Source organism: Strongylocentrotus purpuratus, unplaced genomic scaffold (assembly GCF_000002235.5).
Source record: "Strongylocentrotus purpuratus isolate Spur 01 unplaced genomic scaffold, Spur_5.0 spur5_scaffold_3, whole genome shotgun sequence".
In the NCBI taxonomy this organism is placed as follows: Eukaryota; Metazoa; Echinodermata; class Echinoidea; order Camarodonta; family Strongylocentrotidae; genus Strongylocentrotus; species Strongylocentrotus purpuratus.
In genome coordinates, this window is record NW_022145609.1 from 15,695,000 (window position 1) to 15,708,452 (window position 13,453).

At 40.0% G+C, this 13,453-nt stretch overlaps 1 protein-coding gene and 1 long non-coding RNA gene across 3 annotated transcripts in view; one reads left to right on the forward strand and one right to left on the reverse strand.

The window, feature by feature from the left end:
• Positions 1-2,440: 2,440 nt before the first annotated feature.
• LOC105445505 overlaps positions 2,441-13,453 on the forward strand; it is a 14,255-nt gene continuing 3,242 nt past the window's right edge. The window contains exons 1-2 of the mRNA XM_030996264.1: positions 2,441-2,707; positions 3,241-3,540. Of these exons, the coding sequence (XP_030852124.1) occupies positions 2,677-2,707; positions 3,241-3,540 (331 nt within the window). The 5' untranslated portion in view covers positions 2,441-2,676. The remainder of the gene's footprint in view (positions 2,708-3,240; positions 3,541-13,453) is intronic.
• LOC115928649 overlaps positions 4,628-13,453 on the reverse strand; it is a 10,023-nt gene continuing 1,197 nt past the window's right edge. The window contains exons 1-4 of one of the 2 annotated variants that reach the window (XR_004066139.1): positions 9,747-9,958; positions 7,844-7,989; positions 7,352-7,513; positions 4,628-6,918 (exon numbers count right to left, since the gene is read on the reverse strand). This is a non-coding gene — a long non-coding RNA (uncharacterized LOC115928649). Of the gene's footprint in view, positions 6,919-7,351; positions 7,514-7,843; positions 7,990-9,746; positions 9,959-13,453 lie in introns of those variants that run through there. The other variant, XR_004066138.1, reaches the window with a different exon arrangement.

The window sequence follows — 13,453 nt, forward strand, 5'->3', positions numbered from 1 at the left end:
ATTCATGATGAGGCTACCCTGGGTAAACAAGACTTGATATTATTATTATTATACCAAAGCTTGTATTACCTTTAATGAAGAGGGGGTAACTTATAGAGGTATAGTGGGTCATTTTCAGGGATGGGGGGGGGGGTTGTTCTAAGGGGGAATTTTTAGAGATTGGGGCAGATTGTCCTACGCGGTAATTTCCGGAGGCCAATTGGCCTTGTGGGGATAATTTTTCTTGGGAGGTTATTGTCCTAAGGGATAATTTTCCAGGGGGTAATTGTCCTCGGGTTGGTTGTTATTGAAGGGGAGTAATTTTCAGGGGGGGGGGGTAATTTTCCGGAGGATGATTGTCCAGGGGGTAGTTCTGTTACGGTTAAGTCGATTTAGTACATAAATGATATAAATATGTGTGATATTTTTTGTTTCTTAGCACCCGAGAGTCCAGTGAATATTACTCTGGAACGAATAGGTAGCACGGAAGCAACACTCTCTTGGACCCCTCCAACTAGCCCACACGACGCATATGAGTTCTACCTCATCAATTCAACTAATGAGCGTTCACTGGTCGCAACTATTCAAACGGAAGATGTCAACGGATACGAGTTTACAGTGACGAGGTTGTCAAGTGGTGCTCTGTACGCGTTTGAAGTTGGGACCGTCCTAGATGCCAGCGATTCCTTTCCATTGCAGAGGAGTGACCAGAATGACAACCCTTCTGTATTCGGACGAACTGGTAGGCAAAATGTGCATTGTTGACACTCCCTATCTATTTTCTAATGCAGTTATTTATTCGTAATATTATTCACGATGGTCTTGCTATTGTCAAAGATCGGAATAGAGTTTAGTTCTGGTCATGCAATGTGATTGTAGAAGTAACCGCCTGGATAAACTGGGAAATGTTGATTATGTAGTACGATGGGGGTTAGGTGTCCGGACACATAAAGACTTCTATTTTACCTTCGGATTTAACGGAAAACCTGGCAGGAATTAATTCCTTGAAATGCTAGAGCGCCGTAATGGCAGCACTGCTAGAGCAGGGGTAATAATCTCCAATTTTGGAAGCGCTTAGTGATTACAATAAGCGCTATAAAAAAACTAAGTATTATTATTATTATTTTAAGTCTCAAAACAATTATGAAATATTGCTTGTAAACTTCCAAGTTCAATTTGCTGTTTTTACCCCCCCCCCCCCCCAAAAAAAAAAAAAATAAATAAATAAATAAATAAATAAATAAATAAAAAAATATAAAAATAAAAAAACATGCCACTTCTATCAAAACCAACATTTTATCAGCCTGAGGGTGGACTTTAATGAACATGGGGGTAACTTCCAGGGACGGAGGTAGTTGTCCACGGGAGTAATTGTCATAGGGGGTAATTTTCAGGGATGGGGGCTAGGGGATAATTTTCCGGGGGTTATTGTCCTCGGGGTGATTGTTCTTGGGAGGGGGGTTGATAAGTTTCCGTGGATGATTGCCCAGGGGGTAATTGTCCTGATACGGTGAAGTCAATTTAGTATAATAATTATATATGTGTTATTATTGTTTCCTAGCACCCGAGAGTCCAGTGAACATTACTCTGGAACGAATCGGTAGCACGGAAGCAACCCTTTCTTGGACCCCTCCAACTAGACCTCACGACGCATATGAGTTCTACCTCATCATCAATTCAACCAATGAGCGTTCATTGTTCGCAACTATTCAAACGGAAGATGTCAACGGATACGAGTTTACAGTGACGGGGTTGTCACGTGATGATCTGTACGTGTTTGAAGTTGGGACCGTCCTAGATGCCAGCGATTCCTTTCCATTGCAGAGGAGTGACCAGAATGACAACCCTTCGGTATTCGGACGAACTGGTAGGCATATCCAACATAAGTCTTAAAACATGAAATATTGCCTGTAAACTTCTTCAATTTGCTGCTTAAATCAACTGTCCGGATAAACAATCTGTCCGTACACACTATCTGGATATTAACAATAAATTGGTTTACACTGTGAGGTTTCGGAACCATCTTCAGAAGAAAAAAAATGCGGTACAGGACATGCACCGCACGCAGAACTGGGTAGACCTACAATGTTTAACACGATATAATACAGTCCAGACATAACCATGAGGCATAACCGTTTAGTCCAAACCTTACAGCTATATTTCTTTCCATATGTAGAGTATACTATTCGAGCATTCGAAGAAAAAGTCTTTTTCAGGGGTCATTTCTATAATGAATTCCTTCCAAACTGACCTAAAAAGACTGAGAAAGCTCAAAAGTTATGCTTCACTTTTACCGCGCTAAACTCAGCCTTCTCTCTTTAATACTTTCGTAAGAGGATCCTGAATAATTTAAAGCGCTTAGAGACGGTATTTCGTATAAAGTCCAGAATTATTATTATCATTATTATAACTGTTATCGTTATCATTATCGTTATCATTGTTGTCTCATATTATAAACCGCAATGTCTTTATTTCCCAGAGGCCATTGACGATGGGGAGATATTGGTGTCTAATGTCACATCATCATCGGCTTTTATCCAGTGGAAACCCAAGGAAGGAGTTTCATCCTATACGATCGTAGCTGAACCAAGTGGTGCCATTGAACCTTTGGAAGACATATCGGATACTGAGGCAGAGCTGACCATCCTGCTGCGGGGAACGGTGTTTAATGTCACCGTACGTGTCGGCGATCCAGCCATGGACCTGGCATCAACACAAATACGAAGTGGTAAATAAAAATTTATGCACCCCCCCCCCCCTCTCAAGAATTTAAAAAAAAATTGTAATTGTAAGGCACATGTAGATATAAATGCAAGAACTCCCTAGCCACAACCTAGCTCCCCCTTCCCCCCCCCCCCTTCGCACTGTCACAAAATAATTCTAGGACCACTTCCGAACTTCTGTTCTGGGGGTGTTTCCTGGGGGTGTTTCACAAAGATCCTAAGTTGAACTTATCTCTAAGTTCGACTTAACAATTATGGAAAGCCGTTTGCATCTTTGAAAATATTTTGTAAAAATTTGTTTAAAAGGTATAAAATGTTAATTTAAATCATTCATATTTTTTATTATCATGGGAGATTTTATGTTCTTGATGCGAAATTCATGAAAAGTCTAAAACATTTGAATTTTTGCTTTTGAATATATTATTTTAAGGCTACAAATGGCTCTCCATAACTTTTAAGTCCAACTTAGAGTTAGGTTCGACTTAGAATCTTTGTGAAACAGCCCCCTGGCCTATTTCTTTCTCCTCTATTTCACCAGCTCCTGAAGCTCCACTAGAAATCAAGATGTCAGATATAAAAAGTGACAGTATCAAGTTCATCTTGACACCTCCAACGAGCCCCCATGATGGATATGAGCTCTACCTCTCAAATTCGACCACCAACAAGAAGTCACTTGTCAGGAGTGTACCGAGGGAAGATGAGATGAGTTATGAGACGACGATAACTGATTTGTACCCTGCGACCATATACAACGTAGAGGTCGGGACTATTCTCAACGCAGAAGGCGCCTTCCCGTTGCAGAGGAGTGAGAATAATACAATGCTGACATTTGAAACAGGTAAATATTGGGCGCCCACAGCCCAAGTAACAATTCTCGCTACCCTAAATAGGTACGAAAATCTCGAAATTCGCGAGACGAGGTAATTTTCACTCTCTCGGGTCGTCACTACAACTTCCGGTATAGAGTCCCATCCCAAGTCACGGCCTTCATCCACCCCCATTTTTCAGGGTTCTTACGCTTGGAATCATGAGCCCAGCACTGTGCAGCCTCACAAAAGAAAACCATCGTCACTGATGTCAAAAGACGCAAAAAACAACGAATGAAATGTTCAAATAAACGTTGAAATATTTGCGAAAAAAAAAACAAGACCGAGCAGACGACATATTCGGTGCATACACGTTGTGTGGCGACGGCGTTTTATGTTTGCGCTATCGCGCCGCCTGCACAGGAAGCTGTAATGTCGAAAAGCTATCCCATAATGCGATGCGCGTTTTCAGGATTTTCCCCGGATCTCGGCAGAATCGCTATTTGGGGTAGCGAGAATTGGACGTTTTCTGAACGTTCTAAAAAGGTTCCAAATTGGTTTCCTAAACGTTTTGTGAAAACGTTCTAAAGACGTCTATTTGTGGTAGGTTGAAAACGTTTTTTGGAACGTTCCAAATGGACGTTTTTTGAACGTTTTCTAAACGTTTTTAGAACCAATAAAAAACCTTTTATAGATTTGCTTTTAAGTGCAAGGACCTGCAGAAAACCTGTCGGACGTTTGGGACGTTTTAAGAACGTTTTAAGAACCTTAAAAACGTCCGGAAAACCTTTTAGGAACGTCTAGAACGTTTCCAGGACGTTTAAAGAACGTCTTGAATGTCCAAGAGAACCTTTTAAGAACGTGTAGAATGTACTGGAAACGTTTTGAAAACGTTCAGAAAACCTTTTAAGAACGTCCAGGACATCCTGGAAACGTTTTGAGAACGTTTAGAAAACCTTTTAAGAACGTCTAGAACGTCCTGGAAACGTTTTTAAAACGTTCAGTAAGCCTTTTAAGAACGTCTAGAACGTCCTGGAAACGTTTTAAGTACGTTCAGAAAACCTTTTAAGAACGTCCAATATACAGTGAATTTTTAATAAACGCTAGGTCACACATGTATTTGATTGATTTTATGAATTTATTATCAAACATATTTACAAAATATGTACAAAGGCTTGGCAATACAGTACATCATGTATATTTGAAAAAGAGTATTGGTATTTCCCGAAGTGCCCCCGAAAGAACATACAATTCTAATATTCAGAATAAATTGTTTTTTGATCAATATCGGTTCACAAACGGCTGAAATATCCATAAATATATTTTTATTCAAAATATTAAAAATGCTTGAAGACTACTTTGAAGAAAAAAAATCTGAATAGTTCTTTAAAAAGCAATGGATATAGATATTTAATTAGTATTTTAACAAAAATTAAATGCAGAAACTGAAAGTAACAGGTCATTTTGATAATAACAGGGGCTTTACTTGGCCGTTTGTAATTATTACTTTGCACCGTGATGGTGCAGGTTTTGGTTTTAAAGTTAAGTTTGACCAATACTAAACTATCCCTTTAAAACTATAGATACATAACACATGAACAATCTACAAATAAAACATAAGAAAATGATAGATGAGTTGAAGATATGCCTCATTAACTGGCAAATATGAATACTCATATAATTCACGGGTCTATGTCTCTATGAATATACAAGGCAAGATAAAATGAATACTTTGAATAGTGTCAATAATTTGGCAGCACACATATAGCAACTTTGGTAACACACTTTATAAAAGCAATTTGAGTTATTTACAGAACCTGGCATTTCATGCCAAAAAGATGCCCCAGCAAATGATTAAGAAATCTTTCTACAATAAGTCTTGATCTTTGGTAAAACCAAATAGTGGATTTAATTTTTTGTGTACTATATCAAATTCAATGTGAATAAATTCACCAGAACCTTTTAACAAAATGTCACAAATTATCATTAAATACATGTGAATAACCGATTTAACTTGCCTCCACCCAGGATTAGCTTCATCATCCGGTGCAAATTATAACTATTCAAAAGAGTACATGTATTTACTTTCTCATCAACTTCTACAAGTGATAAAAATGTGACTATTTTAAGAAGTCACATTTCAAGTGAAAGTACGGCAAAAAAACACAAGGGAACTACACTCTTTTCAGCTCTACAAATTGGCAACAATGATGACACCAACTGTGAGTAGCTATCCATCAACTTTGTACATTCATATTTTCTAAATTTTCCTTTAAGTTACACATTTCCACAGCTTTTAATCAGAGTATGTTCAGATTACTAATGACGAATAGCTTTCTAGACAACATGCTTTGACTATGGGGGTTAGAAAATGTGAAATTTTGTGTACAAAGTGAATTTAGAGCTACTCAAGATGTCATCAGCATTGTCAATTTGAATAGCCGAGAGTAATTTACTAGAAAATGTAAAAAAAGTGTAGTTTCCTTACTTTGTTTTCCTTACCGAGTTTGCCCATTTCTTATTTTTAATTTTGTTCAAATTTGTCTCCTTTGATTGAAGCAGTGAAATTTCTAGGGTAGATTTCCCCTTTAAATCCGAGTACAAAATTGTCCTTTTGATCGACCAAAGATTTAGTGGGCAGGTCAAGATTTCCCAGAAGCCTTGCATTGGACCTTGCATCTTACTTCAAATATAAAATCAACACAAAACACATGAACAATCTACAAAAAGCTATTTACAATAAACTGATAGAAATTAGATGATATGAATTATTAACAGGCAAATATGAATACTCAAATTTAAGGGTCTATGAATATGGAAGACAAGGTTATAAGAGAGTTTGGCAGCATACACATTGGCCCGAATTCACAAAGCAAGGTTTGAGCTCAAACCTCCTTTTGTTTCGCCAAACCTCCTTTTGTTCTTTACAAACCAGGTTTGTAAAAAACGCGTAAAACGCGTCATATGACGTACGAAAACCAAGGTTTGAGCTCAAACCTCCTTTGTGAATTCGGGCCATCGGTTTCAGCATCCTTACAAAAAGTAGTAAATTTACAGACCTATACAACTTTGTCTTGCATTCTCAACAAGATGTTGGCAATTCAATCCAAAAAGATGCACCAACAAAACTGTTATGTCGCTGATAAAGTTTCTCCATTATTAGCTGAAATGGTCAAATTTGGTCTCAATATGAGTTTTAGGATTTTTGCATTGCCCCTGAATGAAGGTATCTTAATCTACCTTGAATGAAAATTTGGTGTTCACTGGTTCGGTAAACGGCTCCCTCAGGTCTTCCACATCAACGGCCGCTCCCAATTTGGACAAAAGCAGTTTTTGTACCAACTGCGTCAGCTGCTGCTGCCCTTCCTCCAGCCTCTGCAGCGTACACAGTACCTGCACTTGAAAATTGCCTGAGAAGAAAAAAACAGACACATAAAATACATTATAATAACAGTTCAAGTCATTAAAAAGTTTGACAGCAAATTAATAGGATATTTTGGCGAGATATGTTTGATAGCTGTCCAATTTAGTCACTTCAGGAATATATCACCCAGCTTCAAAGACGACACCTGTGCAGCGCTTCCAACAAAGTATACATACTGTAAGGATTTAAAAGCGACTCTTCTGTAAGAAAACTATACCCATGCCTTGTTAATGAAATAAATTACATGTACGCCAAGATAATCTGCCTCTCTTATCCAATCCAACAGTATTTTAGTGTAGCAACTTAGTACAAATGGCAAATGTTGTTTTGTTAGTTTATACGCTCTACAGTATATGTTCTGATGATAAAAAAAACCTCAGAAACTTTCGTTTGTGAAATGCTATCTGAAAAAAACTTACCTTCCGAAGCCCGAGCCCTTGCTGGAGTTGTGGGTTGGAACTGAAAAATGCGATGTGGACTTGGACTTCGCATTCAGTTTCGGCATTGGTAACTCTGCTGCCACAGCCTTAGTCGTTCCTCCGTGTACATGTTGTTTTCTTGGGTCCGAACTGATTCAAGATCTGAAAAACAGAGACACATTGCAGATGTTAAAAGGGATATCAAGACATGACAAGAATTCTCATAAACTGAACAAACTTTTGGGTAATGCAAACTTCTTGTCCGAAATTTATGCCTAGATTACAAATTAATTTCCAGTTTTGCCGGAATGGTGCCACATCTATTAATCGTCATTTTGCATGGCTGGGACACAAAGCAGGTCTAGCTATCCCAAATAAATTATCTTAGGTTTTCATCATCTGTTGGATTTTGAAGAAAACGAGAAATAAGATGTAAATTATAAGTCTCTGGCTGAGCCAAGCACTACTAACCATCAAGAGACAAATACTTACCAGCGTCACTTCCGGAATCACTAGAAGATTTGCTAAATCTCTGGGGAAAGACGTCTCTTTCGCTTCTACACAGCATCATCTTCCGGTACCAGGTTTGACGTGTCCTCTGCCTTCCTGGCGATATTTTTGCACTTTCACATAGTTGCCTGTATGTAAAAATAAAACAAATCAATCCTTAAGTTATTAATCTACGTTATTGGAAATCAATTTCTTTAAATAATGTGTAATCTGAACTAAAAAGATTTTTGTTTAAAGAGACGAAATTGAGAACAAGATAGGCCTATAGATCTAGGTCTCGATATTTCTAAAAAACAATATCCATACAAAAAAGGTGGTTTGGGAGCTATTTCAATTGCCTAAAAAACAAACCTGTTGTAATCGGGGTTGGGATAATATAAAGTTGCTAACTGGTGGTGGAGGGAAAAGCATGGAATGTTCCACTCCCGTGGGATTTTAAATGCTATTGAGGGAATAGTAAATAAGTCAAGAAATGAGCTGGTAGTCGAGGGACTTATTTTCTTCACGAAATAGCATTTTAATAGGGTGTCTGATCGCGCACCCGATGTTGTGTGCTAAAATCTTTCCCATAGAGATTGCACACATCCCTATGTAGTCTACATGCATTGCGCGACCAAGCAAAATTGGTCAATGATTTTATGAAAAATTTGAAATTCAAACCTTTATAACAAATGATCCTGAAGGTGAAACTCAATAAATGTGGTGTCATATGAAAGAGCAGGTTTTTCTCCATATTCCCCATAGGGGGCCACCCCCAGAATTCTAAAAATATCTTGCTCAAAACAGCGATTTAAACATCGTTTCCATGGTAACTGCCAGGCTCAGCAGTCAATGCAACAGGAATAACCAACTTCAAGGAGGCTGCTCTACCCTCCATCAGAATGATGCAGCCCCCCGTTGGTTCTCACATCATATAAGCTTACTAGCTTGGTTTTTACTTGCACTGGACTTAGCATATTTTACTGTAAATTGACAAGTGCTTTGTCCACACACCATTCCAGCAATTCATGACACTCCTTGTAGTCACTTGCCTCACCTACCATCCCAGTATAGCTTCCTGAGTGAGCTGCCAAAGGGATTACCCAACCAAGTACCAAGTAACTCGGAGATTTACCAATTTCACGAACTGCCCCCCCGAGGGATAAGTTGGGCCAGCTGTAAAGAATATATCCATGCATTTATTTTTTCTCTAGTCCCAAGGGATCATTTGTTACAACAGTTTGAAAATACCCTTGCTCCACGCTTTGCATATCGTGCTGTGCATTAGCTGCGCAGCTTTTGAGCAGAAATTATAACTCTGCGTGAACCACTTTTCTGTCCATTCTGACCAAAATGCTATGAATATTGCACAGTTTTTGAGGGGCTGTATCTTTTGATAGAAACATCGGTGAGTGTTGAAATTTGAAAGGTATTATTCTGATTACATTTTTTATTCCAATATCCAACAAAAATGGTGAAAAACGATCCCAAATTGAAAATTGAAAAATCGTTCAGACACCCTAATTTTAAATCCCGATGGGAACTTTCCATGATTTTTCCAGACAGCAAAGTTAACAACTCAACTGTTTTAATCATCCGATTACCATGTAATGTAACGAGCCATGCGCACCTACCCACTCCAGCAAAGAGTCCATGCTATTATGCGTATTGACCTTTAGCACTGCATTACGTGTTAAGAGGCAGCATTTGCTCAAAAGGAATAGTCGATACACACATAATACACAAATGCACTAATATCATGCCGATGCGGCTAGCTGTAAGCAAATTTTGACAGTAGACAAACAATGGCAAACCCGGACTTTAGTGCCCAGCTGAAAATCTCAGTTTATTATGGATTTAATATCAATAATATTAATTATGCTAATATATGCAAATATAAACATACCAAAACTTGATGATTTTTAATCATTTGACGTCATAAAAAGCAATTTTAAGCCAAAAATAGCAGCGAAGTAGGGGATCTCCTCTTTGCTTGATGCGAGATACTAGCGAACTGAAATAACCGAATAAAAACTATGGTGAACTAAAAAAAGAAAAGAAAAAATCAAACCACCTCTGAAATTACCTTTGAAATGTTTATTAATTTTTTCTTCCGATATGCGCACATGATAGGGGCAGGTTGGGATGGGATGGGGGGGGTGCTCAATAGTCGCCAAATTTGGGGTAAAAGGGCAACTGGCCTTGGGGGGGGGGCTAAATTTATTATTTACTTATTTTTCTTTGTAATCATTTTTCTAATTTTTTTCCGGGGTGGCTCTTTTCTTTATTCTGCTTCTTCTTTCTTTCTCACCAGATATGCACGAAACATTGGGGGTTTGAAGAGATGACACCCCCCCCCCCTTCCTGATGGGGGCGCCAAATTTAAGGGTTATTTTAATCTTTCTTTCTTTTTCTCTGCCCCCCCCCCCCCGTCCCTTTCTCCCTTTCTCTTTAATAGGCATGCACGCATCGAGGGGGCGAGTGGGATGGGATGGGGGTGCTGAAAACTCGCCAAATTTGGGGTAAAAGGGCAACTGGCCTGGGGGGGGGGCTAAATTTATTATTTACTTTTATTTCTTTGTAATCATTTTTCTATTTTTTTTTCCGGGGGCTCTTTTCTTCATTCTGCTTCTTCTTTCTTTCTCACCAGATTTGCACGAAATATTGGGGGCTTGACGAAATGACAACCCCCTTTCCTGATGGGGGCGCCAAATTCAAGGGTTATTTTTTTTATTAATCTTTCTTTCTTTCTTTTCTCTGCCGCCCCCCTTTTCTCGCTTTCTCTTGAATAGACATGCACGCATCGAGGGGCGGGTGGGAGTCGGATGGGTGGTTTCTGGGAGCTTGATAGTTGCCAAATTTTGGGTAAAAGGGCGCACAATTGGTAATTATCCATTTTTTTAATTTGTTTATTCTCACATTTATTTATTTATTTTATTTGTTGGGGCGGGGGTATCGTTTCTTTGCCGTTTAATTCTGCTTCATCTCTCTCTCTCTCTCTCTCTCTCTCTTGAGACATGCCTGCAACATTTGGGGCCTAAGGAGATGAATCCTTCCCCCCAGCCCCCCCCCCCCCCCTTTATTAACGGAAGCGTTGTGGTGAAGAGGTTCGGACTCTCGTCTCTCGACTCGAGGGTCGGCGGTTCAAACCACATCCGTAGCGTTAATTTCCTACAGCAAGAAATCTGTCCACACTTTGCTGCACTCAACCCAGGTGAAGTAAACGGATACCAGCAGGAATTTATTCCTTGAATACTAAAGCGCCCACTTGGCAGCTATGCTATGGCGGGTAATGAATTAGTTTCGCGCCTCCGGATAGGTGAATAGAGAGATGGCGTGTTTAAATGCTATATTATTATTGTTGTTGTTATTATTATTATTATTATCATTATTATTATTATTATTATTATTATTAATATTACTATTATTATTAGTCTCAAGAGGACACTTTCGTATAAAATGGAAATATAGTCATCATATTCAAATTGGAACAGTAGTTTTAAGGACAAGTTGGAACGTTTTGGCAAAAAGACAACATCAACTCCCCGTCATTGGCCAATTATTGCAATATAGGCAAAGTATCTGATCGAGGCTGTAACAAAAGTTCTGTTGTCCTAATGTCTATCAGTCTATGGTGGGTGGATTCATAGCTCTGTTGGTAGATCATTTAACTCAGAATGAAGTGATTCTTCATGGTGCAGGTTCCGACGTTACCCCCAGTTGGAGCGTTTTAACAGGACGAGTACGTACTTAAATATTACCACGACAATCTCAGGACAACCTCCACTTAAAGTGCTCTGAAAAAATACGGGCTCGATAGAGGGACAGGGAGGGGAGGGAAAAAAAGATATTTGGAAGAGAGAGAGAGAGAGATGTAGCACATCAGCGCTCACCAAATTTGTATTAAGCCCCTTCATAGTGCCTCCCCCTAAAGATGGATGAAAGGATTTCTCTCCATAAGAGGATAAATAAAATGAATAAAAGTGGTTCTTCGCAGAATTGGAAGAATCAATTATTACCATACTTAAAGAAGAGTCCCTAAAATAATTCACGTTTTTTTTTATATATATATATTTTCGGGACTGGTTCAAATTTCAATTCAATAAAGATTTAATTCAACACAGTTGTTTTTATTCAATTAAATTGCTCAAAGATAAACTTCCCTGGAAAAAAGAATGGATATTATATATTGGCAAAACTGATTGTTGCAGAATGCAGGGTGGTGTATATTTTCTGTTATTAGCATATTTATGTGGGTTTTTTTTTTGGGGGGGGGGGGCAACAAAGTGAAGTATGATTGAAAGGGTATAACTTTTTTCTTTTTCATAATGTGAGAATTGGCTACGTTGAAACAACGCATTACCGACACTACGACGGGGACGTTTCTCACTCAGTGTCATGTTTGGCGCTTAAAAGGGCCGTTGGGTTTGGGTTGGCGCTGAAAAGGGCCTTTGGGTTTAGAAGCACCTCAAAGTGCTACACTGGATAAATCTGGCGGATGGCATTCATAATCTCTCCGACCTTGTTAGGGCCAACATCGTTCCGCCACAGGAACTCGTCCAGATATGTGGGAAAGAGATCCCGTGTGGTGCCACACTGTCGCCTCAGCTTCCTCTTAGCGTGCATCCACTTCCCCTCTACGGTGTTTGTATGCAGCCAGGGGAGATCAGGATCCACAAAGTTGTCCTCGTGGACGACGACGTCGTGGAGGTAGACACCGTTGTTGAGATTCTCGAGATCTCTGTACGCCGCCCATCCATCGCTGATGATGTGGGTGCCGGGCAGACACCACTGTTGGATGATTGGTTCCAAGGTTGCTCGATTCCGCTGCTCGACAATTCTCATGAGAAAGCGGCCACTTTCTCTCTCCACCGCTCCAAATACCCAGTGGCCATCACGGATGGCTCCACGATGGTACTTCCGGTGGAAAAACTTGGATTCAACGATGATAGGGTTGCCGTCGTCATCGAATCCACCCAGTGGCCTCATGTTGACGATGATGGCTTCGCTGCAGACGTCTCTAAGGAAGTTCGCCCAGTTGGTGGCCGTCTTGTCATCGCAGCCGACCTCTGCCTGAATAAACTTCAGGGGAAGATCTGCGGCCCAAAGGTAGATAAACATTATGATCTTCTTTAAGTCCAGGTGGCTCTTAGAGAAGAAACTGCCTTGCCGGATACTCTTCCTTCGTCTGCAGGGTGGCGGACATCTCCAAACGAAGCCATCTATTGCTTCTGTTGCCTGCAGCCGGCCTCTCTCCTGGCAGACATCGCATGTCCAGCTGTTGCCAATCAACGCTCTCTCTGCCAAGAATTGAAGACAACCTTCAATGTTCACTAATTGTGGCACTAACTCCAGAAGTGTCAGGTTCTGCTGTAGAACCTGAGCGGCGTTCATCAGGCGGTTTGCCGGGACAATTTCGATGCGGTGTCTAATAGCGGGGGCAGCCATCTTATACCCCAAATTTGGCGAGTTTTCAGCACCCCCATCCCATCCCACTCGCCCCCTCGATGCGTGCATGCCTATTAAAGAGAAAGGGAGAAAGGGACGGGGGGGGGGGGGGGCAGAGAAAAAGAAAGAAAGATTAAAATAACCCTTAAATTTGGCGCCCCCATC